At 38.8% G+C, this 23198-nt stretch overlaps 4 protein-coding genes across 7 annotated transcripts in view; 2 read left to right on the top strand and 2 right to left on the bottom strand.

Annotated features, from left to right (window-relative positions):
• LOC105684516 (dendritic arbor reduction protein 1) overlaps window positions 1-14657 on the top strand; it is a 58008-nt gene extending 43351 nt beyond the window's left edge. The window contains exons 5-9 of one of the 4 annotated variants that reach the window (XR_007279890.1): window positions 2598-3696; window positions 3807-3866; window positions 3959-4065; window positions 11307-11492; window positions 14034-14657. Coding sequence is in view for 3 of the 4 variants with exons in the window: in XM_048659701.1 (XP_048515658.1) it covers window positions 2598-3696; window positions 3807-3866; window positions 11307-11492; window positions 14034-14059 (1371 nt within the window). In the remaining variant the exon portion in view is untranslated. Of the gene's footprint in view, window positions 1-2597; window positions 3697-3806; window positions 3867-3958; window positions 4066-11306 lie in introns of all 4 variants that reach the window. The other 3 variants (XM_048659701.1, XM_048659702.1, XM_020851480.2) reach the window with 3 other exon arrangements.
• Window positions 14658-15267: 610 nt separating this feature from the next.
• On the top strand, window positions 15268-19745 carry LOC105684524 (poly [ADP-ribose] polymerase). Its single transcript, XM_012397925.3, has 3 exons — window positions 15268-15857; window positions 16166-16307; window positions 16397-19745. The coding sequence occupies exons 1-3, from the start codon at window positions 15741-15743 to the stop codon at window positions 19105-19107; spliced, it is 2970 nt and encodes a 989-aa protein (XP_012253348.2). The 5' UTR covers window positions 15268-15740; the 3' UTR covers window positions 19108-19745.
• On the bottom strand, window positions 19665-21316 carry LOC105684525 (eukaryotic translation initiation factor 3 subunit I). Its single transcript, XM_012397926.3, has 5 exons — window positions 21170-21316; window positions 20694-20940; window positions 20336-20619; window positions 20058-20258; window positions 19665-19970 (listed from the first exon to the last, which is right to left on the bottom strand). The coding sequence occupies exons 1-5, from the start codon at window positions 21170-21172 to the stop codon at window positions 19722-19724; spliced, it is 984 nt and encodes a 327-aa protein (XP_012253349.2). The 5' UTR covers window positions 21173-21316; the 3' UTR covers window positions 19665-19721.
• Window positions 21317-21509: 193 nt separating this feature from the next.
• Window positions 21510-23047, bottom strand: LOC105684517 (ubiquitin carboxyl-terminal hydrolase isozyme L3). Its single transcript, XM_012397915.3, has 7 exons — window positions 22889-23047; window positions 22806-22817; window positions 22499-22627; window positions 22282-22427; window positions 22080-22221; window positions 21915-21990; window positions 21510-21849 (listed from the first exon to the last, which is right to left on the bottom strand). Exons 1-7 carry the CDS (start codon window positions 22919-22921, stop codon window positions 21704-21706), a joined length of 684 nt encoding a protein of 227 aa, XP_012253338.1. The 5' UTR covers window positions 22922-23047; the 3' UTR covers window positions 21510-21703.
• Window positions 23048-23198: the final 151 nt, after the last annotated feature.

Here is a 23198-nt window from a genome sequence, read left to right as displayed (position 1 = left end):
CGAAAAACCATTGGAATGAAGGGCGTTATTAACACCAGTCGTCGTATTATACCAAAGGGACTGCGTGATGATCATCGCGCACGCTCGATGCGACCATATCGCGTTCTACTCCTTTTATTCTTGTCGTTCTTCGCTATGATTACACGCATTAGCGACCGCGACCAGACAGACGGACGAAAGAAAACCCCTCAATTCTTCGTCCTCGTGTATTTCGTGATACGCACTCTTCAATTTAACTATAATCCCCGTCACGATCGTATTAACTCTGCACCGCGCTATGCTTAGCTTTGTATTAGGGCTTATAAATTGTGACTCGGGAATAATAAAATAAGTCGCATAGCTGATATTCGTCGTATTCCATCGAGCGGGTGGAAGACATTCGGATGAAAAAAAATTCTTTGCGCGCTCAATTATGCGTCTCTCGTATATTTCGATAATCGTTCCATAATTTATACCCACACACGAATGCACATACAACACGGAGATCGAACGAATACGTACAATCTAATTTGCGGTCGAATAAAGTATAAGGAATTAACTTTGAACGAGATAAAAAAAAATTTCGACAAATTGTTGTTTGTTAAATGTCTGTAAAAATCGTGCCGAAGAAAGAGGAAGGTGGCGATATGATCCTTGATCATGAAACGACGCGAGGTCCTCCGCCACGCCCCTATTTCCTGTACCGAATCTTTTCTCTTGACTCAAATATTTTTTTTCTCTTTCTTTACTTGTTTTTTAAATCGTTTGTTTTTTTTTTTTGTTCAGCTTCATCGTCATCTCGTCGCTATAGGTTCTTAATATCCGTACAATATTTTTCTCCCAAACTGGAAGGTAGATACGTGAATTTATGAGTAGATAGACTCAATTGCAGAATTCGCGTGCACGCATTAATGCGGGTAGTTATTTATTTGAAACGGTTATTAAACCTAAAACTGGTTTATATCTGGAAAACTTGTAGCCTGCACTACCGGAGCAGCAAAATCTTTGTTCATCGTGTAAGCCTTTGTCTATTTTCTAACGCCGCTCAGTGCGAATTACGCAATTTTCTTCATCCTACGATATAGAAAACGTTATAATACCGCGGCAGTCGTGGGTAGACCACGTTATACACACACGTTATTTTTCATCTACTCATAATCCACGATATTCGAAGTAGGCGTGTATTACAGACACCTCGATGTAATAATTCGAAATTTGAACCCCGTAAGGAATAATAGAAAAAAATTACCTCCGTCTTTTCTTTTATAGTTATTTTTGTTCGTGAATTGTTTTTTTTTTTTTCAAACGCGATAATACAACATAATTTACGGGGGCAGCTTATATCGTGCGCACACATATACGGGACGCCTACTCGTATGTATATTATATCGGTTTTAGATTCGAGTGGCGTCTGCAGCATCGGCATCGGCATCGGCATTAGCATTGCACGAGGATATCTTGGGGGTTTAAGCTTCATAACGTTATAATATTCCGTTCTTACTCCGCCGTCGTATAAAAAGGTTATTTTCATGTAGCCCGAACTCGAATCTCGACGCGCGTATTCTGTACGGCATAAACCGGACGCGCGTATGAATAATATTGTTGTTTCGCGTATAGATGTTAAGGGAAGCATCATTCATCAATACCGCAGCTGCCCGAGCGTTGAAGGGGCGTTATGTTCCGTGTCCCTGTTCACCATCTTCCTCTTCGTCTTCGTCTTCGGCTTCGTCTTTTCTTTCGTCTTCCTTTAACTCTGCGCCCTGGAACAGCGCCCATTATAATATTCGAAATATTATGCGTACCTTATACCTGGTCTACCAACCTACGTGTCCGTTACCTTATATACATGTACGAGAAATCCCGCACAAAGACCAAGTAAAACACCACGAATACCAGACTTTATCGTGTAAACCCAGCGTACGCGGTTGTTCGGAATTGCGCGAAGAATGACGCTGCATCGTCTCTCCGACGATCGTCTTAATATTTTTTTTTTTTTTTTTCATTTCACTTTTTTCTCCTCTCTTTTTGTTTATTCATACGGACGTTGCGTTGTATACCCACCCGGACCCGACAGACACCAGAAATACTACACGGAGCGCAACACCGCGCAGCTCCTTTCTAATCAAATTCGATTTTTTTTTTTTTTCCGCGGTTCTCACACACGCGAGAGAAAACTATGGAAGAGGAGAAACAAAGAGAGGGAGAATCGGATGACGAGAAAAAAAAATAAAATAAATAAATAATCACGACGCGCGTTTGCCCTCGGCGTCAGAATTCTAGGGGTGTTGCCCCGAAGACGCTGCAAAGTCCCGAAGGAAGAGCAACTCACCACTTTCGTTACATATTAACGACAGCGCGTTTCTCTTGTCCTCGTGATCAGCATACGGCAAGTCACGTGCCCGTTCCCAAAGCAATCCTCCTACCCCACCGTGATACATAATACATGCGTTTATAATGTATATGATAAATCGACGACCGGCTAAATGGAAAGAGGAGAAAAAGAATCGAGGAAAAAATCAATGTCTAAATTCGTTGTCAATTTGTTGTAGAGTATCGTCGCGCGATCAAGTCCGGATGTGAGACACATACTGTGAAAAATAATTGATCTCTTGTTACAGCAGACGTCGGACCTGGACACCTTGTTGTGCAGGCAAGAATTGGACAGACTCCAAAGGCTCGAAGATGAAGACGGGGAGAGTTGTCGCGATTCGAGGGTGCACTCGGGTGCGTCGGGTATGGACGATTTTTTCGAGGTCGGAGGGGGTGGTTCGAATTGCCGTCCTCAGGCTAGCTTCGTGTCGTCGAGAAGTCATAATTCATCGGGTGGTAACGATGACGACGTTTTTCTTCGACCGCCTGCATTATGGGAAGACATAACGTCCAGTATTCAGAAATTAGATCCTGAAAATGCGGACATGCTGGCTTCCCAGTCGTCCTCGTCGCATGGCCACATTAAAATAGAGTCCGAGGACGTAACGTCCCCAGTTTTATCGCCCGTTGAGATAAAGACCGAACCTCTACCGCCGCCACCGCCTACGTTGCATCTTCTCGAAGGACCAACCACTAATAATCTCCAAGGGGGCGGTGGATTCAATAACAGACTCGAAACGAACCCCTCCTCGGGTGGAGCCGGAGGAGACGCCGGTCAAAATCTCGCGCTCAGATCTAACGTCGGGTACAAAACTTACAATCAACACTCGAGCAACAACAATAGCATAACGAACAACAACAATAGCAATAGTAACAACAACAACAACAACAATAGTAGTAGTAACAATAACAACAACAATCATCATAACAATAACAACACGACAAATAATAATAGTAATAGTAACAGTAATAACGGCAATTCGCCAACGAGTCATAGTCACCATCACAGTCATCATCACGCCCATCACAATCATCATCAGAATCACAATCACAATCATCATCACAATCATCGGGGTAGTCAACCGACCGGAAATCCAACCGGATCCGCAACGGGATCCACTCTCTACGGACCCATGACCAGACTGATGTACGTTTCACCTTTAACGCCTCCAATTTCCGACCCCGGCTCACCTCTGGGTGCTGGACCACCGCGGAGAACACCACCACCACCTTATCCTCAACCACCTGTACTTAATCAAAGGATTCAACCTCAACACGTCACTAAATTCAACCGTAGGAATAACCCGGAATTAGAAAAACGAAGGGTTCATCACTGTGATTTTATGGGTGAGTTGAAATTCTGCGTACGATGATTTTTTATTCCATCTCAAACAACCCCGGCGCTTGCTATCGTCTCGCAATATTGTTGTATCTCCTGTTTTCTCATCTCTTTAAAGGTTGTACGAAAGTCTACACGAAAAGTTCCCACCTGAAAGCACATCAGAGAATACACACCGGTGAGTGTATAAAATATCTCCAAATATTCTTCGACTTTTATCGAGCCAGTCTCGAAATTCTTGTCAAAAGATAAAATCTGTATTTCGATCAGCTGAATCCTATCGACGCATGTGGACCCCATATATCCATATATCCAGGTTCGAAGGGAGCCAGTGTCTCGTCGTTGTATCATCAGGTGGAAGCGGATATACGCCGAGAGTAAGTCATACGGGTGTGAGTTGGCTCTTGTAAAAAAAGGTAAAGAAGTAAGAGAGCACGAGGCGGCGAGGCGCACACCAGGGTACGCGAAAGATAATTGTGTTGGAAAGCTACGACGAGAGTGTCGAGACGTTGCGTTCGTTCGTTCGTTCGTTTCTTTCGTTCCTTAGCTTCGCGCGCGCGGTCTGCCTCAGGGCGTGGCTCGTCCCAATCCGAACCGCGCGCGATTCACGTACACGTATTTCATACACATAAATACGTGTGTATGTGATACAAGGTACATAGATACGTACACCTACACGTACAAGTATATACATTATATGTCCGGTAAAATATATGTATATATATATAGCCATCTCGTTCTAACACGGTACATATTACTTTTTACTCCGGCAGAAGAATAATGGCGAGAAATTTTTATGGAAAAAAAAAAAAAGAAAAAAATCATTCGATTTTAAAACACCTGCATATTTGTACACATTTGTACGCGCGAGAACTTTCACTGGAAAAAAATGACTTGCACGGAATTGCATTACGCAGTTATAAAAATAAAGAAAAAATATGAATAAAATATATATATATACGTATATTTTACATCGTCCGAAAATTGATGGATCACTCGATTATTATCATACGTATACGTGCATATATATATTTTTTCGTATAATACGAAGTGCACGTGTATACGGATTCGGTATTTTGCATACGTATGTAGCATATGCATACACCAATGTGGTCGGGGCATGTGAATGCGACCCACATCTCGCGACGGCTCGCGGATGATGTAGGTGCGCGTATAGGTATACGTGTTATGTATTTTACTCATACAATTACTTTGAAGATAGTTGGGCATGGCACGGGGAAATTATACATGTAACGTATACGTTGTGTGTGTGTGTGTGTGCGCGTCGGTGTTGAACGCGGTGAGTAGTTACACGCGGCGACCAAACGGATTCCGCGTCCGGGCGGGATCACGCACGTGCCCGGGGAAGAGATCAAGACCGCGGAACCGTACGGTGTACACATGTATGTATATACGTGTATTATACGTACCTTAAAAGCCTTTCGCGGAATGCAACTAATACCGTGATACATTACGTACACGTAGGCATTAACGTATACAGCGTTGCGCACAATCACAATCAGAAACAACCGACAACAACAACGATATGTTGCCTCGTCGGTATCATCTCAACAGATATATATATAGTTACTCACTACTTATACACGATCTCAATTCTCAACGCGCGTGGACCACTTTCCAATTGGTCTCGATATTATCGCGTATACCTAGGTACCTATACGTATACGTATTCGAGCATTTTCAACTCCATCTCGTTGTTATTAACGTCTTTTTTTATTTTTTTCTTTTCTTTTTTTCATCTCATTCTTACTTCACCTCGGGTTGTCCAATCGCTAAATAGCTGGGCGATTTCACAGCGTGTATAAGGGCGTGAGAATATCCCGACTGTGTGCCACGGTGCAGTTGACTTAAAAATTGTACCGGAAAATATCGCGTCTGTTACAGGGAAACGAATTTCAAATTCGCGATCGCAGTTACGTACAACAAATCACACACACACGCGATACATCTTCGACTGATTTTTTTCTCTTCTACGCTCAACTCGGACTTACTTACTTACTTACTTACTTACTTACTTACTCAGGTTACTCGTTAATGGTAAAATACGTGGGGGGATGTATTCGTTTCTTCTTGTCCCATCAGGAGGAATCCATTATATCTACATACGTGTACAGATGTATATATAGGTATACGTTACATACGTCGCGTGGTTGGGAGTGCGTCGCATCGTTGGGTCAAGTCGAACACCGTTAGGAGTTAAAAGCTATAACTATACGCATACCTATAGGTATACACATTTGCGTTACAGTATCCGTAAGTAGGTGTGTGTATAAATACCCATTTATACATATATATATATATACACGAATATTTATTTATATATATATATATCTATATACATGTATAAATAAATGCGGGGAAGTTGAATTCTTCGATGCGATGTTTGAGCTCGGAAAGTCAAAGGTATGCGCGCGATACATACGTTATACAAGCGATACCGCGGTTTATAGTAGGTGACAGTTGACTTTCAATTCTCTCCTCTCTCTTATAATATTCAATTTCGATAATTCAATTCCTCCCATCGAGACTGTACACTCCGCACGAGCTTCCATACCTTTTGTCAGTCATCTGTATTATAGGATTCGAATCGGGGTCGCGATCTGGCCGACGCGAGAGAAAAAAAAATTAATTAAATAATTGAGTATACATATATATATTCAAATAAATCTTCTCTCCGTTGCAGAACATCCTTATAAATCGCACGAAACAGGTCAGATGTCGTGACCCGATAGAGAAAAAGAAAAAAAAAAAAAAAAATGGATGACACGAATCGATAATTGAAACAATTAAAAGTAAAGTCAACACAATGGTCAAGATACGGAGCTTACATGTATGCATATAGCTATTAGTTGAGAGCCTCGGGCACGTGGCTTTCAGGTGCGGTATATATATGTATACATACACGTGTATTATACCTAGATGTATATAATATACGGTATATATGTTCGCGGCGGTCGTCTGATCCTGAATGAAAGTTCACGCGCCCAGCGCGATGATTCTTCTGCCCCCTGTAAAAGGGACCCGCGTGCGCGATGGTCAGAATCCCTTAAGCGTGTATCGAGGTGTATATTTAATGCACGCACACCTACATCAGCGTGTACGATATAAAATCCCATATCTGACCTACACTGGTTCAGTTTCCCAAGGGAAGAGACGATGGGAGACCCAAAGATCGTCGAATAACCGAACCGAACCCCACCGTCCGCGTCCCTGCAACGTGTTTATAACGCGAGGCGTGCGCGCGGGCGCGAGGCTAGCCACATTCCTCTTTGACCCACACTTCGTCCTCTTCATCGTCTTCTTCTTCTTCTTCTTCTTCTTCTTCTTCTCGGTCGTCGTTGCAGCCGGAGAAGATCCTCGTGCACTTTCTGTGACTATGGATATGCACGTACATTACACCAATAATAAACTAACGTACACGTAAACTCGGACGAGTGGGTATACGAGACGATGACGATGGCGAAGGTGATGGTGTACGTAAAACGCGATGACCCGTTGCCCGTTATTCCACAGAGAGCGAGAAGGTAGTCGTTTCGTTTGTTCATTCATTCGAACACGCGTCGTCTTGGCCATCGGAGACGGTCAAGTTCCGCGACTATAATAGCTGCCGCACGTTTACGGCTTTTTGAGTCTTTTTTCTCTTTTGAGAAAATTTTTTTTCTTTCCTTTTTTTTTGTTTTTTTTTTTTCTCTTTAACTTCTAAACCCAACTGACCATCAAGGACGTTAAATATGATTATAGGTGTTATAAACACGCGGAACTGTAGCAGCAATCAATGGGCTCGGTTATAGTTATACATACCTATATGTAATTTAATATAAATACCATTTTAAACTTATTCGAACTAGTTATAGTATATTATTGCCTGATGGCGATACTCCAAGGCGTGCCTGATCGAACTACACACGTTACAATATACAGCTGCACGACTGGTATATCGGTGTAGTAATATAGGATCAGTTTCGAACAATTAGCCTATATGAGTAGGAGAGTAAAACAGGCCGTGCGAACATTTATCGTTGAACTATAAAACGTATCTATTTTTTTTTTTTTTATCTTTTTTTTTCCACGTGTATAAAATATTCGCACTGTACGTAATCTGCAATCTATTCGACCTCCGTCGTCGTCGTCGTCATCTTCCTCGAGGTCGGTAACGTTCGATTATTTTATTCCCGAGGGGAGAATGAAAGTGAAATTGAAACTAAGGTACTGCTGTAACCTTCGAGGTATGTACGGTTTTGTCCGTGGATGAATGAAGGAAATAAAGGGTGTGTGTATGTACACAAGTCCCGTGTATGTATATCAGGCACACACATGTACATACCGAGGAAGTTACAAAAAGACTCATTGTACACGATCGCGGAGTACATACGAATCGTACTTTTACAATATTAGTATGTAAAATTCACGTATACAGATTTAGTTACATATTGGTACAAATGTATGAATCGTACATAAGCGTATACGTGTGACTATGTATATTTAAATGTGTGCAGGGTGTACGAGAGAGGGAGACCTACGACCGGTTGGCAAAGTCTCTTCTCCCGATCTCTTCTCTTCTCTTTTTTGAGTCCTGTCCTTTTCCTTCCCATCTTCTTCTTATTTTTCTCTTTCCCCCATGGTGTATATCGGATAAAGAGAGAAAGAGAAAAGAGAGGGATGCTCGGGGGGAATGACCATAGGTAAGACAAGACGTGGGCGTACCGTTCGCTTCGTTTCTTCCTATAGTTCGTTCAAGCAAACGTAGAGATGTATGTATACGTACGCCTGCATGGGTCCACGTCGACGCGACTTAACGCGTATACCTTCTTACAGTACCTACATCTTCGATTTTGGCCAAGAATTTTTCACGTACCCCTCAAAACAAGGAGAACAAAATGAAAAAAAAAAAACAGTCACCCACACGCTAGAGAAATCGCTAGACGAAATATATACCAGCCCATCGGAAGAACGATTTGGAAAATAAATGGAATGGAATGTCGAATAAAAAGTCACGTCGCGGATCGTGAGGGGTGAAAAACTATACAATCGAAAAGGAAGGGAATAAAGGAATAAAAGTAAGACAGGGGTTCATGAGAAAGTATATCATTAGAAAAAAAAAGGAAGAATTAACGAAGAACGAACGAAACGATTATCGAGCTTGGGTTGGTTAGTTACGATATCAATCCTTTCCCTTTCGTCGCTATCCCGATGTGTATAAGGATATACACGTACAGCAGACCGATACTTGGATTGAATTTATATACACCGAAACACATATACCCGGGTCTTTTCGTTCTCGAATAATATCGTCGCGCGATCGGATCGTCAGATAATGGGTTTAGGTGGCTGGTAGCCGTCGAACGAAGTGGATTGGAGTCGATCGACTCGGTGAAGGTACAAGAATAGGAAGGCTGCTGCCGATGCTGCCGTTGCCTCTTCTTCTACCTCCTCTTCTTGGGCTGGGTTAAATGGTATCCGTACGGATATGCATACGCGGGTATCTGGACTTCAATGGTACGAATGTTGGCGAGCGGTACGCAGTCACGGTAAATAAGTAAGCAAAGTAAACGTACAAAGTAACCAATATAACGCGACGCGTATTCGTACGAGTAGATATGCGTACGTACAGTCGCGTACCCCCCATATCCCAAGTATGTGTAATCTGTACTATATGTATGTGGCGAGTTGAGGTAAATTGTAAAATACATCAGCTGCACCCGTTCTCGAATGCAAGTGCAGAGCATCGCATCGCATCACATCGCATCGCATCGCATCGTGGTCTGGCATGCAGGTACAGTTAAAGGTCACCGAGCTATGCCTCTCTGCACCGATGGCGCCATAGCCCCGAAGTATCGCTTCGCGTTTTATGTACGTACCTCCATAGGATACGTCTATGCCTTACGTACCCATATACCCGTAACTCTGCTGAAATACGCGTGCAGTGCAGTGTGTCTATGTACCTATTACCCATATACCAGGTGTACACAGCCGCGATATACGTAAAATCCCGCAATCCCGCGCATTGTTCGCTAATGGCTCCTTTTAACGCGCGCTCATGATACAAACTGCACAATACCCTCCGATATCAAACCAGATATATACATAATATGCCGAACGAACCAACGAGCGAACGAACGAACGAACCCCATAGAAATAACGGAAATTCCAGGAGAATTATTACAGTACAACTACCGACACCGGTACACCTACACACACACATTACCTTTTCGATTTTTCATCAAATTTCATCAGAGTAATTCAAGATTATAGTTAGTTATATATACCGTTGCGTGACTGCACCAGCAACGTCTCACGTATACGTATATATACGAACCTTCTAACACCCGTGGTACTAATTTTGCCGCAAGCTGCAGATAAATCCAAATGAACAGTGCTCGGGAATTCTCGGCTATAGATCAAAAAGTCGAAATTCTCATTTTCAATGATGTACCGTTGCGTTGGAAAAATTTACCTCAATCTTCGTGTTACGGTGTTGCGGGTCCGATTAGCGACGTACGTCGTATACGTTCAATGCAATTTTTAACTTTGCGTACATCTCGCAGTGTATACCAGTATATGTAACTCATAACGAGTGTAGATGTATGTGGTCAGCACCGGATATGTTAGATGCTCCAGGCAAATTCTCTCATACTTACGCCGCAGAGTTAAGGACGCAATATCTCGTTATTGAATCATTAGAATAGTACTTCATCAGGTACCGTTGGATTTGTCTTATATGATTTCCGGTATTACTCGGTACAAGTTTCGCTGTACGTACGGTGTAGGGCGGAGAAAAGCATCTGTAACGTAGTCGCATTATATTCAGTGCAGACGTGCTATAAAATTTAATTTTTCAATTTCATATTAGCAAAAAGAAAATTGTATCTACGTCGTACGCGTACTTGTGTATTTTAGAAAAATTGTCTTGATTCAAAAATCATCGCAGCATAGGTATGATGTGATTGTTAATGTTTACCTACTTGTGCACGCATGTGTCACGGATAGGGTTTGAATTTTTCATATCGCGAAACGATATCTAAAATCCGGGCAAACATTGCCTCTCTAGATGCGGATGTATAACCAACGCGATTCCGCGTCAAATTCCCACGTAGCGGAGTGCAGGTTTATTTATCGATTTATATAACATACAAACACGTATCTTTTTTCAAACATATTTTTTTTTTTTTGTTTAACTCTTCGATATTTATTTGTACTTATATTTTTTCGTCTTTTTACTCTTCAAAACTCGAGAAGCGCGAACGCGATCTTCGTGAAAAAAAATGGCAAAGGGAAATATGAGGTACATATACATTTAGTATTGATAATGATAATCGTTACGACAATGATAACGTGTTATGTGTGTGCATTAGATAAATGTAACAATTAAATGCGGATTCTTGAGAGTCATAGATGCCCTTGACGGTACAGATCGGGATCTCGGAGCACCTTGAAAATGGGAATAATGTAACCAGATATTATATTAGATTAGCTGATCTGTACAATGGATATATGGATATATGGACTGCATCGAGTTGAATCGGTAGTAATGGATTATAGCCGATCGTACGTGAAATTAGATTTAATAAAAAATGTTCCACGTACATTTTTATTACAGGTGAGAAGCCGTACCAATGTCAGTGGCCAGAATGCGAATGGCGATTTGCTCGTAGCGATGAATTGACGCGACATTATCGAAAACACACCGGAGCCAAACCTTTCAAATGTGCCGTTTGCGAAAGATCTTTTGCGAGAAGTGATCATCTTGCTCTACATATGAAACGTCATCTCCCGAAACAACATGGCAAGTGATATTTAACATCCATACGTAAATAAATTTTCGTCGTTAACGTAATTGTTTCGAAGATTTTTATTCGAAAGAATGAAAAAATGATATGCATACATATATCACGTTGGTTATATACCGTATTCAGTAGTATAGAAACGTGAACGTTACGCTTGTAAAAGCTTTTGAGCTTATATATATTTTAATTATTTATATATATACATATTAATATGTATAGGTGTAATTATTTGTAATTAGACTATATCATTCGGCGTTCCGTTATATCATATAAATCACCGATTTTTGATTCACATATACATATCTTTCATCGTATTTTATTTAATAGCATGTCTAAACTATATTGAAAAAAATGTGTAATTAATAATTCAATTACGTAATCGTATATATTAATGAGCGTCGAATTAATGACGTATACATCAATATATATTATAATATCGATAGCATAATACAAATTAAAAGAAAGTAATCAACATAGGTATATAAAAAAAAAAAAAATTAACGACGTATGAACAAAAATAATAACGATAACTAGTATAATTTATAATAAATAATGCGTACGCGATGCCTTATATGTACAAATTTTTTTAGGATTTTCACAGAGTTTTATATTATCGAGTAATTAATTTTAATAGCATCTATATATATTTTATAAAATTTATTATATATTGTACCTAATAATAACGCATCTTGCAGTCGCTGGTTTGTCCCACATCGTTGGGGTAATCGAATACTGATATGGAACGTTTTTTTTTTTATAATTTTTCGAAAATCTATACACACGAATAGCACAACATTAATTTGTATTGTTTTTCGACTTGAAAGATATAGCGGAAGTTGAATTATGATAATTCAAATTTCTGTAAATCATTTTGGAATTGGAAATTGCCATTCCACTATAAAACGGTATATGTGTTTTTCTTATGCGTATTATACTGGTCAGATATATGGCGTAAAATGGCTTTTGACTAGCCACATAAATATACATATATAGTATTCAATAAATTTATGAATAAATGTATAATATAGCCTCTGCATAAATTAATAACATAATTTATGTATGATATTATATCAAAATGTATAAACACATATCGCTGAACTTTTTATAACAACTAAAGAAACAGACAAGGAAAAAAGAGGAAATAGAGAAGAATGTTGTACGTATATACATATATAAATTTTTAATGTGAATTTCATTCACAATTAATGAAATGCACGTATCTGTAAAACTATACAAATATGCGCGTTTTATACGTTTGTACATACATATAACTTTTAACAATTTTTTTTTTTTTAATTTTATTTCATATTAGGTTTTTTTCCAAATTTTTAGTGACGTATACTGTTTTAGTTGTATTACAGATGCTGTGACTATACGTATACCGTGAGCGTTTCGTGAAAATGTTTGCGATCCACGCAGGCGTCGAAATATTCGAATTTCTCGATTTACGAGCGAGCCCGAGCAGTGCTGGATTTAGCGTAGCCACGAACAAGGGGCCTTGTTTTGAGGCGTCACCTCTGCTCAGCCCCCAAGGTGACGTCTCACAATAAAGCACTACCCCCGTGGCTGCGCTAGCTTCAGTTACAGCTCGTCTTCGCTCGTGAATTGAGAAGTAAAAATATACGGACATTTATGATATTCGCCACAATAATTAAGTTTTTTTTTTTTTTTGTATCAATTTTTTACAATGAACACGTATATGTACGAGACATATAATACCATGTGAATTGATTTCAAAATCGTTCCAGAAGAGGTAATAACAATCATTCTGATAATTATTTATTGTAACAGAAAATCAAAATTTTCAACCAAATTTATTCAATTTTCCAACATTTTTCTTACATCTAGATCAAAAACTGCACACAGATAATTTTTTTTCAACGATATAGCTACGGATATAATATAGCACTTGAAAAATCAAAATAATGTGATATAAATTTATTTTGTGTTATGCCGACGATGATGTTAATTGTCTAACATTACCTACATATCAATTGAATGAACGGTATATATAAATATAGGGCTCTCAAGATTATTTCAGTTCAGTAAAATTATTATAATATCGAGATAAAATTTTTTGCTGTCGAATCACTGCGTAGTTAGGTAATTTTGCACTTCTCATGCTTTGTTATCACATACTTTTTTTTTTGTGTTATAGTTTGCAGATCGCACAGAAAAAAAAATAATTTAGGTGGTTACAAAAATTGTGAGAAGAGTAATAATTATATGAAGAAAAAAAATTTAATGATAATCTCTATACAATTAAATAATCTAAATAGTAATATAAATATTACGTATAATAATTATAAGCTGTTGCAAAGCACCAAAACACTTGGTAGTTGAAAAAAAAGGTGTGAATTGAATTAAACAAACCAAATTCGTACGATATTGTACACAATTAATATTTAAGCCAATAGATAAAATTTATTATTCTTAAAAGTTATATGTTGTAATATCTACAACAGCAGCCATGATAATAGCTGCGGCGCATGCAGGGACAAAGAATTCTTTTTAATACTTATTTTCTATTTCTATTACAGTTCACAGAATGAAATCCATGCGATAAATTTCCCAATGTGCAAAATGGGATACCAGACCCCAAATAGCCTCATTGTTTTAATTCGATTAATTAACGTCGTCCACCTCATCGAGAAAGGAAAAACAAATAGAAAAAAAAAACTGAGAAGGTATTTTCTTTTTTACAACTTCATTATAGTCACTATGATATAAGTACCTATATATAATTCTATATATGTACGTCACAATAAATTTTGTTTTTAAGGTACGTACCTATGTACGCATTCAGTCAGGTTGTACTTCCATTTCGTCCAGTATAATAATTGATAGAAATATCGGTTATGATCGGTAAATGTATGTACATAAATAGCATATTATATACATATTATATCATATCAATACGTATTACAATTATTCATATAAGGCACATTATTCGTAGATATATATATATATATATTCGGGAATATATATATATTTACTTGTTAGATCGTAGGATACCTACTGTATACAAAATTTAGGTACACATATACATTTTAAAAATATATATTCGGTGCATTTGCAAGTAAATATAATTGTATATTATAATACTTGAATAATGTAAAACATTATATGTACATCAAAACTATTAAAGATAAACGTAAATACTATTTGTTAAGGTTGCTCCAGAATACAACAGAGCTGGAAGAAGAGAAGCTGACGAGGCAGATATCACGAAGAATGAATGTTATGAATGAATGAAGGGATAAAAGTAATTACTACTCCAAAGATCCGAAAATAGTACGATCGGAGGAATGATATTCTGATGGCAATTAATACTTGCGTTTAATCCGCTGACAGGTAACACGCGATTGGTCCGTTTTAATTGATTTCAAGTTAACGATAAGGTATAGTTTGCAGGTTCTTCGATCAAGACAGATATCTTAAATCAATATACTGAAATAAACTTTAGAGCATTGCGCGTGGAAGATCGCGTGAGTTGGGGGCATTAATTATCCCTTGAGAAAACCAAGGAGCCAAGCCGGAATAATACAGCTGCATATACATATCATTCGGTACGTGTGCTCATTCACTATACAACATGTGTCATACGTGTGCGTAAATATTGTACGTGTATTATACATTAATTTTTACGCATGGAAATGTCTAGATGATATTTCTTAGCATTCATTACCAATGTCAGATGGATGAAAAAATATTCGCAGAAGTTTTGACGCTGGAATTAAGCCGCTAAAAATTTGAATTTGATTTTGATTAAAGATGAAGGAGATTCCCGCCGAGTCGAGGGCCTTAGAAGTTTGAAAAAGTGGCGCTCTTTCTGATTTCTCACCCTCGTACCCTCGGACTTTTGTTTTTTATAAAGTCAGTTGCATAATTTGTCATAAGTGGCAGCACCTTGCAGCATTAAACAAACTCGACTGCATAAAAAATTATGAACCGATGCGTCAGATGACGCCGCGTGGCAGTGATAGAGATCCTTTCTCTAGCGATGATCACTGAAGTTTCTATTCGTACCTACCTAAATTCTAAATCGCGCTGGCATTTTTTCGAACCAGTTTGAAGCCGATTCAAACGATACGTTGAACGGTGGCGTAGTTCAGGACTTTGATTTTACATTTCGCAGCGATTCCAAAAGAAAATTGGGCTGACGCAGGTAGAAAAAAAGTGGTTAATTTGGAAAAAACCGAGTCTCTGAATCCTCAAATATTATTTGAACGAAAGGTTTCATTACAATGGGTGATACGGATTTGCCGTATTGCGTCGAGTACGCAAAAAGTGGTCGGGCTAGTTGCAAAGGGTGCTCGAAGGTTATCACCAAAGATGATTTGCGAATAGCTGCTATGGTCCAGGTGAGAAATATTGCTCTGGAGAAGACAATCCCCCCAAATTTTAAACCGGTATAACCTGCTATCGCCAAATTCTTTTACAAGTCTGCTACATTTCTTTTACTTCTCATAAAGTTACTCAATGTTATAGAGCAGTATCATACATCTGATGATAAATTGATGCATACACGAAGCTTGTTCATAATTCTGTTCAATGATGAATCATTTTATTCAGCTGATATCCTTATCTTTGTCAGTGATAGATAGATTGCCCCTCTCAAAATTTATGCAGCTATGGTGCATTCTAAATCAGATGTACATTCATTTTCCAGAATCCTTTTCATGATGGTAAAATGCCAAAATGGTATCACTCCGAATGTTTTTTTGATAAGCAACGCCCCAAAACTACTGCTGATATTGCTCACTTTGATAGCATTAGATGGGAGGATCAGGGAAAAATCAAAACAATGCTTGGTTCGTATATTATTGAACAATAATGACATTTGCAAGGAGAATCAAACTTGGTACTATATTTTGCAAGTGCTCTTCATATTTTCTCATAGAGGCTTCCGCGGGTAAGGAGCTTCCTGTGGGTAAAAAGGGCCGAAAAAGAGCAGGTGGCAGTGCTGCCGGAACTTTTCAGGACTTCACCGTTGAATATGCTAAGTCAAATCGATCAACTTGTCGAGGTTGTGAAGAAATAATCATCAAAGGTGAGGTGCGGATATCAAAGAAGGATTGGGAAAGTGAAAATGCAAGATCATATGGAGGGCAGGATCGATGGCATCACATCGACTGCTTTGTGAAGTTAAGGGCTGAGCTAGGTTTTTTTGAAGCTGCTAACATGCTTCCTGGTTTTGATAAATTAACTAAAGAAGATAAAAGTAGATTGAAGAGTAAACTGCCTAAAACTGATCAGATTGAGATTCCACAAATAAAAAAACTTAAAGCGGAACCTGAGGATGCCAAAGAAGAACAACAACTGAGAGCAGAAAATGAACAGATTTTCAAAATGAGAGACCAACTGTCTACATTGCATAAAAAAGATCTTATCTCTTTGTTGGAAGAGAATCATCAAAAAGTTCCTGAGGGTGTTTCAAGTATTTTGGATGCCCTCTCTGATGCTATGGTTTTTGGGTACCTTAAACCTTGTGAAAAATGTAAAGGGCAACTAAGATACAAATCCGGACTTGGTTATCGTTGTACCGGTGATATTACAGAATGGGTAAAATGTGAACAAGTTGCGCAGAATCCCAAACGAGCAAAATTCAAAGTACCAACTGAACTTACAGAAAAGTATCCTTTCCTTGCAAGTTACAAGTGCAAAGTAAAAAAGAGAACAATTAAAATTACTGCACCTACGACATCGTCTGCAGTGAAAAAAGAAGACGAAACTGACAGTGGGCCAAAAGTTCAGGCTCAACCAAAACCTCTCAAAAACATGGAATTTCTTATTTTGGGAAAGACCCAAAAGGACAAGGAGGAGTTGAAGAAGGAAATACTTTTGCTTGGCGGTAAGGTGGTCACGAAAGTTCATGCGAATTTAGCCGCTTGTATATCAAATCCAGATGAGGTTGAAAAAATGAATAAGCGAATGCAAGAAATTGAGGCACTTGATATACAAGTAGTCTCGGAAGATTTTGTTGAAGAGGCCAAGGAGTTTGATAAAGTGGCTGTAATGCTCATCAATAAAAAAAATATATGCAGTTGGGGTGGTGATCCGAGTTTGCGAATCGCGGTGACTGACCAAAAATCCAAATCCAGAGGGAAGAGTCAATACGAAAAATCTGCTTCTGGGACAGTAAAATTACGTGTGAAAGGTGGTGGGGCTGTCGATCCAGATAGCGGGCTGGAAGACAGGGCTCATATTTACTCAAAGGGTAAAGATAAATATACAGCCACACTGGGATTGACAGATATACAATCGAAAAAGAATAGCTACTACAAGTTGCAAATACTGAAGGACGATAAACAAAACAAATATTGGTTGTTCCGTAGCTGGGGAAGAATCGGCACTTCGATTGGAGGTAACAAACTTGAAAGCTTACAATTGGATGAGTGTTTGAACCAGTTTGAAAATTTATATGAAGAAAAGTCAGGTAATACCTGGAGTACTCGCCATAACTTTGTCAAAGTTCCAAAGAAGATGTACCCAATCGATGTAGACTATGGCGAAGATGATGATCAGACGAAAAAATTATTGGAGTCTGATATAAAGAGTAATCTTAAAAAACCTCTGCAAGATCTAATCAAACTCATTTTTGATGTTGATACAATGAAAAAAGTTATGCTGGAGTTCGAAATAGACTTGGCCAAGATGCCTTTGGGTAAATTATCACGAAAGCAAATCGACAGTGCTTACAAGGTGCTCAGTGAATTACAGGTATATTTAAAAACAGGCAAGAACGAGCGTTCGAAATTAGTAGATGCCTCCAACAGATTTTACACTCTGGTACCACATGATTTCGGTGTATCAGATCCTGTAATTTTGGAAACTGAAGAGCAGATCAAATCCAAATCAGAAATGCTTGGCTCACTACTTGAGATGGAAATTGCGTACAGTTTGCTGAATGCAAAAACAGATGAATCTAAGAATCCTCTTGATGCCCATTACGAGCAGCTGAATGCAGAGATTGATGTTCTCGACCGGAACACAGAGGAATTTGTGCTGATTGAACGCTATGTGAAGAATACTCATGCAGCCACTCATGGTCACTATGAACTTGAGATTGAAGAAGTATTCTTGGTTAAACGCCGAGGTGAGGATAAGCGCTACAAGCCATTCAAAAAGCTGCCCAATCGAAAGCTCTTGTGGCACGGATCGAGGACCACCAATTATGCCGGCATTCTATCTCAAGGTCTGAGAATCGCTCCTCCCGAAGCACCTGTGACTGGGTACATGTTTGGAAAAGGTATATATTTTGCAGATATGGTTTCAAAATCTGCCAACTACTGTTGCACCAACAGACAAAACCCAACTGGTTTGTTACTACTGTGTGAAGTTGCTCTGGGTAATATGTACGAACGTCATCGAGCGGATTATATTGAAAAATTACCAAAGGGTAAACATTCCACCCTTGGTTTGGGTCAGACTCAACCAAACCCCGCGGAATCCCATGAAACAAAAGATGGAGTTCATATACCTCTTGGAAGCGGAGTACCCGCTAATCTTAGCAAGCCATCTGCGCTTTTGTACAACGAATATATTGTCTATGACGTCGCTCAAGTCCAGGTACAATATTTGGTCAGAACCACCTTCAAGTACAAGCAATAAGCATTATTTTCAATTTTGAGCTACCGCTTTTATACAAAGAGCCAGAAATGCTCATACTTTTTTCCATTTCTGAAACATCCAGGGAAAACAATACTCCCTAATGAAAGTTAGGGTTTTAATCATACCTAGACTTATAGCGAGTTCTCTCGCGAGTCCTGCACTATGTTACTATTCTATTTGTATGTAGATGATAAGCTAATTGTATTCCAAGTTTGTTACCGTAAATTCGTGGAGAAAAAATGATTATCGAAAATTTTGAGAGTATGTATTGCCATATTTTGATACACAATGTTGAAGTAAACATTGAACACTTTATTATTGGGGCTCAAAGAATTTGCTGTATGCGAAGTAGTGTCTGTCTAGTTTATGTCAGAGTTGAAACGATATTGTAAGATACAGTTTCATATTCTCTACCTCATAGAAATATGTTCCAGTGATAATTACAGTTACTTTTTTTTTACCAAAAGCTTGTTTCTACTCATTGTATGTTTGAGATGCGTATTGAATAATTACTATTCTCCAACATAGATGAGGTTGGTCATTAAGGAATACCGACATTTATGGTGTGACATCTTTTTATTTGATATATTCGGTACAATACACATAAAAATTATTTAGTATTCAAAATGGAAATCAAAGTACGACTGGTCAAATGTATTAATACGAATATATCCATCCTCTCCTCCTGTGGAAAAGCTGCGTCCATTAGGATGGAACGCCAGAGAATTAATGGGTCCAAAATGACCTTTTAGCCGAGCAAACTCCTCTTCAAATACAAGGTGGAAAAATCGAGAATCAAACTTTCCGTGGCGGGCAGAGGTAGTCGTTACGTCCATAGCATCCTGACCTCCACCAAGGACGACCTGAAAATCAGTGTACCGAGTATATGTGAGTTCCATGTTTCAACTAATTTTTTTAAGGGCGTAATTATTTGGAATATGTATGCTCACGTGATCAAGGATCGGAGATATAGTTGCAGAGTTGACGGGCCTCTCAGTTTTGTAAGTCTTGAGACAAACGAGTGACTCACTGTCAAAAAGTTTGGCCGTGTGATCTCTTGACGCAGTCACGAACATTGTCCCATCCTTGTTTGTCTGCATATCATTGATCTGACTCTTATGGCCTTTTGTTGTAGTTTCCATCTTACCGGTCTGGGAAACAAAGTTAAAATTAATTTGCCTGAGGATTTTTTATTTTACTGAACGGATGTTTCCAGATATTAACTCACTCTCATGTCCCACAAATTAATTTCACCATCTTCATGACCAGTGATGATAGATTCATCTAAAGCACCCCACAATATAGCTGAAATACGTGGACCATTGATGGACATTTTGCGAATTGCATCATTCTGGGACAAAGTGGTAGTATCAGTTATTCGTGTATCAATGATGAACATCTCGCACTGGTATCCCAAGGTCTTGTCTGTGGAATAGACTGCCAGATTGGAGGAATAACTGAAGTTGCAAGTTCTTACAGAGCTCTTGGTCTCCAAATTGCCAACTTCCTTTCCTGTGTCAAAAAATATACAGGTAATTAAAATGGAAATCATATGATTTTAAGAGGCATGAATGATGGATATGTACCTGTCTGACAATCCCATATACGAAGTGAGTTGTCACCACTGCCAGACATGAATCTGGTAGTGTCCCAGTTTACATCAATGCACCACACTGAACCATTGTGGCCATCGAAAGTCCCAAGACGTTCTCCGTTGAGAGAGTACCAGACATTAGGTTGCTTGTCTTTACTAGCAGAGAATAAAAGATCGCCTTCCCTGTTGTACTTGATTTTTGTTATAGCACGCTCGTGCCCATGCAACATTATCGGCTTCTGAAAAGTTATTGAAAATGAGTGCTGAATAAAACTGGAAATTAAAATGGGAATATAATATGAGGTCGCGTAAAACAAGCAGAGTTATAGTTTTCCCATCTTCACAGCAAGCTTGTCAAGTGTCAGAGAATGGTTATGTTACCACATGATAATCTGCTCTGTTCAGGCTTGTATACAATGTCCTCATAAGAAAAGTCACATCGGGTTTAATAATTATACGGACACTTACCATTTTGTGAAGATAATTATTGCATCAGCACCTTAATATTATTTGCAAAACGAGCCTGGGACAGGCCACACGACGATAAACGCACGGGGTAAGCAAGGAGGATGGACTGAAAAGAACCGTGCACTAAAAGAGTTCGAAGGTACGGTGGTGCCCTCCACACAGTGAGCAAAGCTGTTTTTACTCAATGGCAAATATGGTAGAATTTATGGAGGAAGACTTCCGGAATCTCTCAGAAGTGACGCGGTAAAAATATAAATGAAAAAGCGTTCGTTCTATGATGATTTTACCATTGAGTAGATTCTGGAATCCTCATTCAACGGAATGCATGAAACTGTTGATATTGCAGTAGGAATAAATTTATTTTAAAGCTTTACAAAATAGTACGACAAAGGCTACAGTAAAGTACGTAATACAAGAAAAATACATCAAGTAAAGTGTTTGTATCGTAGCATTAACTCAAAGAAGCGCATAACACATAGTAGATATAGTATGCAACTCGAATAAAAAAATATTTCGCGAGTGTTTATCACAAGTTTATTCGTTAGCTGCGAGTGCAACGATTGTGAAACGAACTTCTTCTGGGTCGCGTGCCATATACTCCCGGCAGGCACGAGCAGCATCTTCCAGAAATGTTTCGGGTGAGGAGGGTCCATGATTTATGGGGATCGACTGTCGACCGTCTAAAGATAAACCAAGGAGATGATAAATAATTTATTCAACAAAAATATTCAATGAAAGTACCCACCTAGTTCATACAGTGATCCATCCTTCTCCACAAATGCAACAAAGTGATGATTGACCTTAGCACCTTCACCTGGAGCCTGACATATGAAAGATCGATATCAATAATTATTCACATCCACTTCAATTATACACGGAATCCAGGAATCAAATATTTGCAATGAACTACCTCAGTTTGCCCTTCCTGAGCCAGTTCTGTATGCGTGTCGATGATACCCTGAGATTCATCAAGAAGTTGACCACGCTCTAGAGGTGAGAGGTCTTTGGTACTATCCAAAAATGATTTGAAATAACCATCGTTAAGTTCAATCCTAGAAAAAAAAAATACATTTAGGGAACATGAACTCAGCGCATCAGAATAAAATCCTCACCTGTCTGTATTGTTAGCTACGCTGTGTATGAGCGCTACAGTTCCACAAGCATTTGGAACACATTGTTTCATGTAGTATACATTTTCAGACACATCCTGTCCAGCTTCCTTGACCTTAGATTCACGCTCATTCTTGAATTCATCACTCTGGTGAAAGTTTGCAAAAATATTATTGGGGTAAATAGATCTCAGGTAAATTACTATTTTAATTCATTTACCTTACTCGTTACGGGGTACAAGAGAATCAGGGCCAAGGTTGGTCTCGGTATAACAGCCAACAAGTCTGGATCAACTCCATAAACATCAATGATACCCCATTTCTTAGGAATCCCAACTTCATGCAGAAACTAAAAGAAAACAAATAATAAGATAAATTGCAGAAATCTATATGTAATGTATAAATATTCACACGTTATCGTCAATAGAAAAATGAATGATAGTGACAGAGCAATGTTATTGCTAGATGTAACTGCGATGGGCCCGGAATTAAAATTTGTTGGTATTGTTTCAATGTCACTTAGTCACCTTGGTCATAACCTGTAACAGACGAAACGGCAAATTAAATGTCTGCGTAAATAATTTTCAGAGATTTATGTGAAAAATATAACCTCCGGATTCGACTCCAACGGAACCCACGACATAATTTCAATTATTAAAGATAGTTTCTTTGGTATTAAAAGATAAAGATTGCACCGGCAAAATTAAATGCTATCTATGCTTATGACTGATGTGACCATCAGGAATAGAACGACGCGACTAGTTGACAAGTCACGGTCCATGAATGCTGAAGAGTAAGATCGATACATCAGGGTGCAAATGTCGCCGGAAATTGTCGGCTGGAGGGAAGATTTTAAAAATTGTGAATGTGGCGGAGTAGTCAATTAGGAACTTGGAAAGCGAACGGGCCAAATAAAAATT

The sequence above is a fragment of the Athalia rosae genome, chromosome 8 (genome assembly GCF_917208135.1).
Source record: "Athalia rosae chromosome 8, iyAthRosa1.1, whole genome shotgun sequence".
Classification (NCBI taxonomy): Eukaryota; Metazoa; Arthropoda; class Insecta; order Hymenoptera; family Athaliidae; genus Athalia; species Athalia rosae.
Note: the sequence above shows the minus strand (reverse complement) of the source record. Positions and strands in the feature narration are given on the sequence as shown.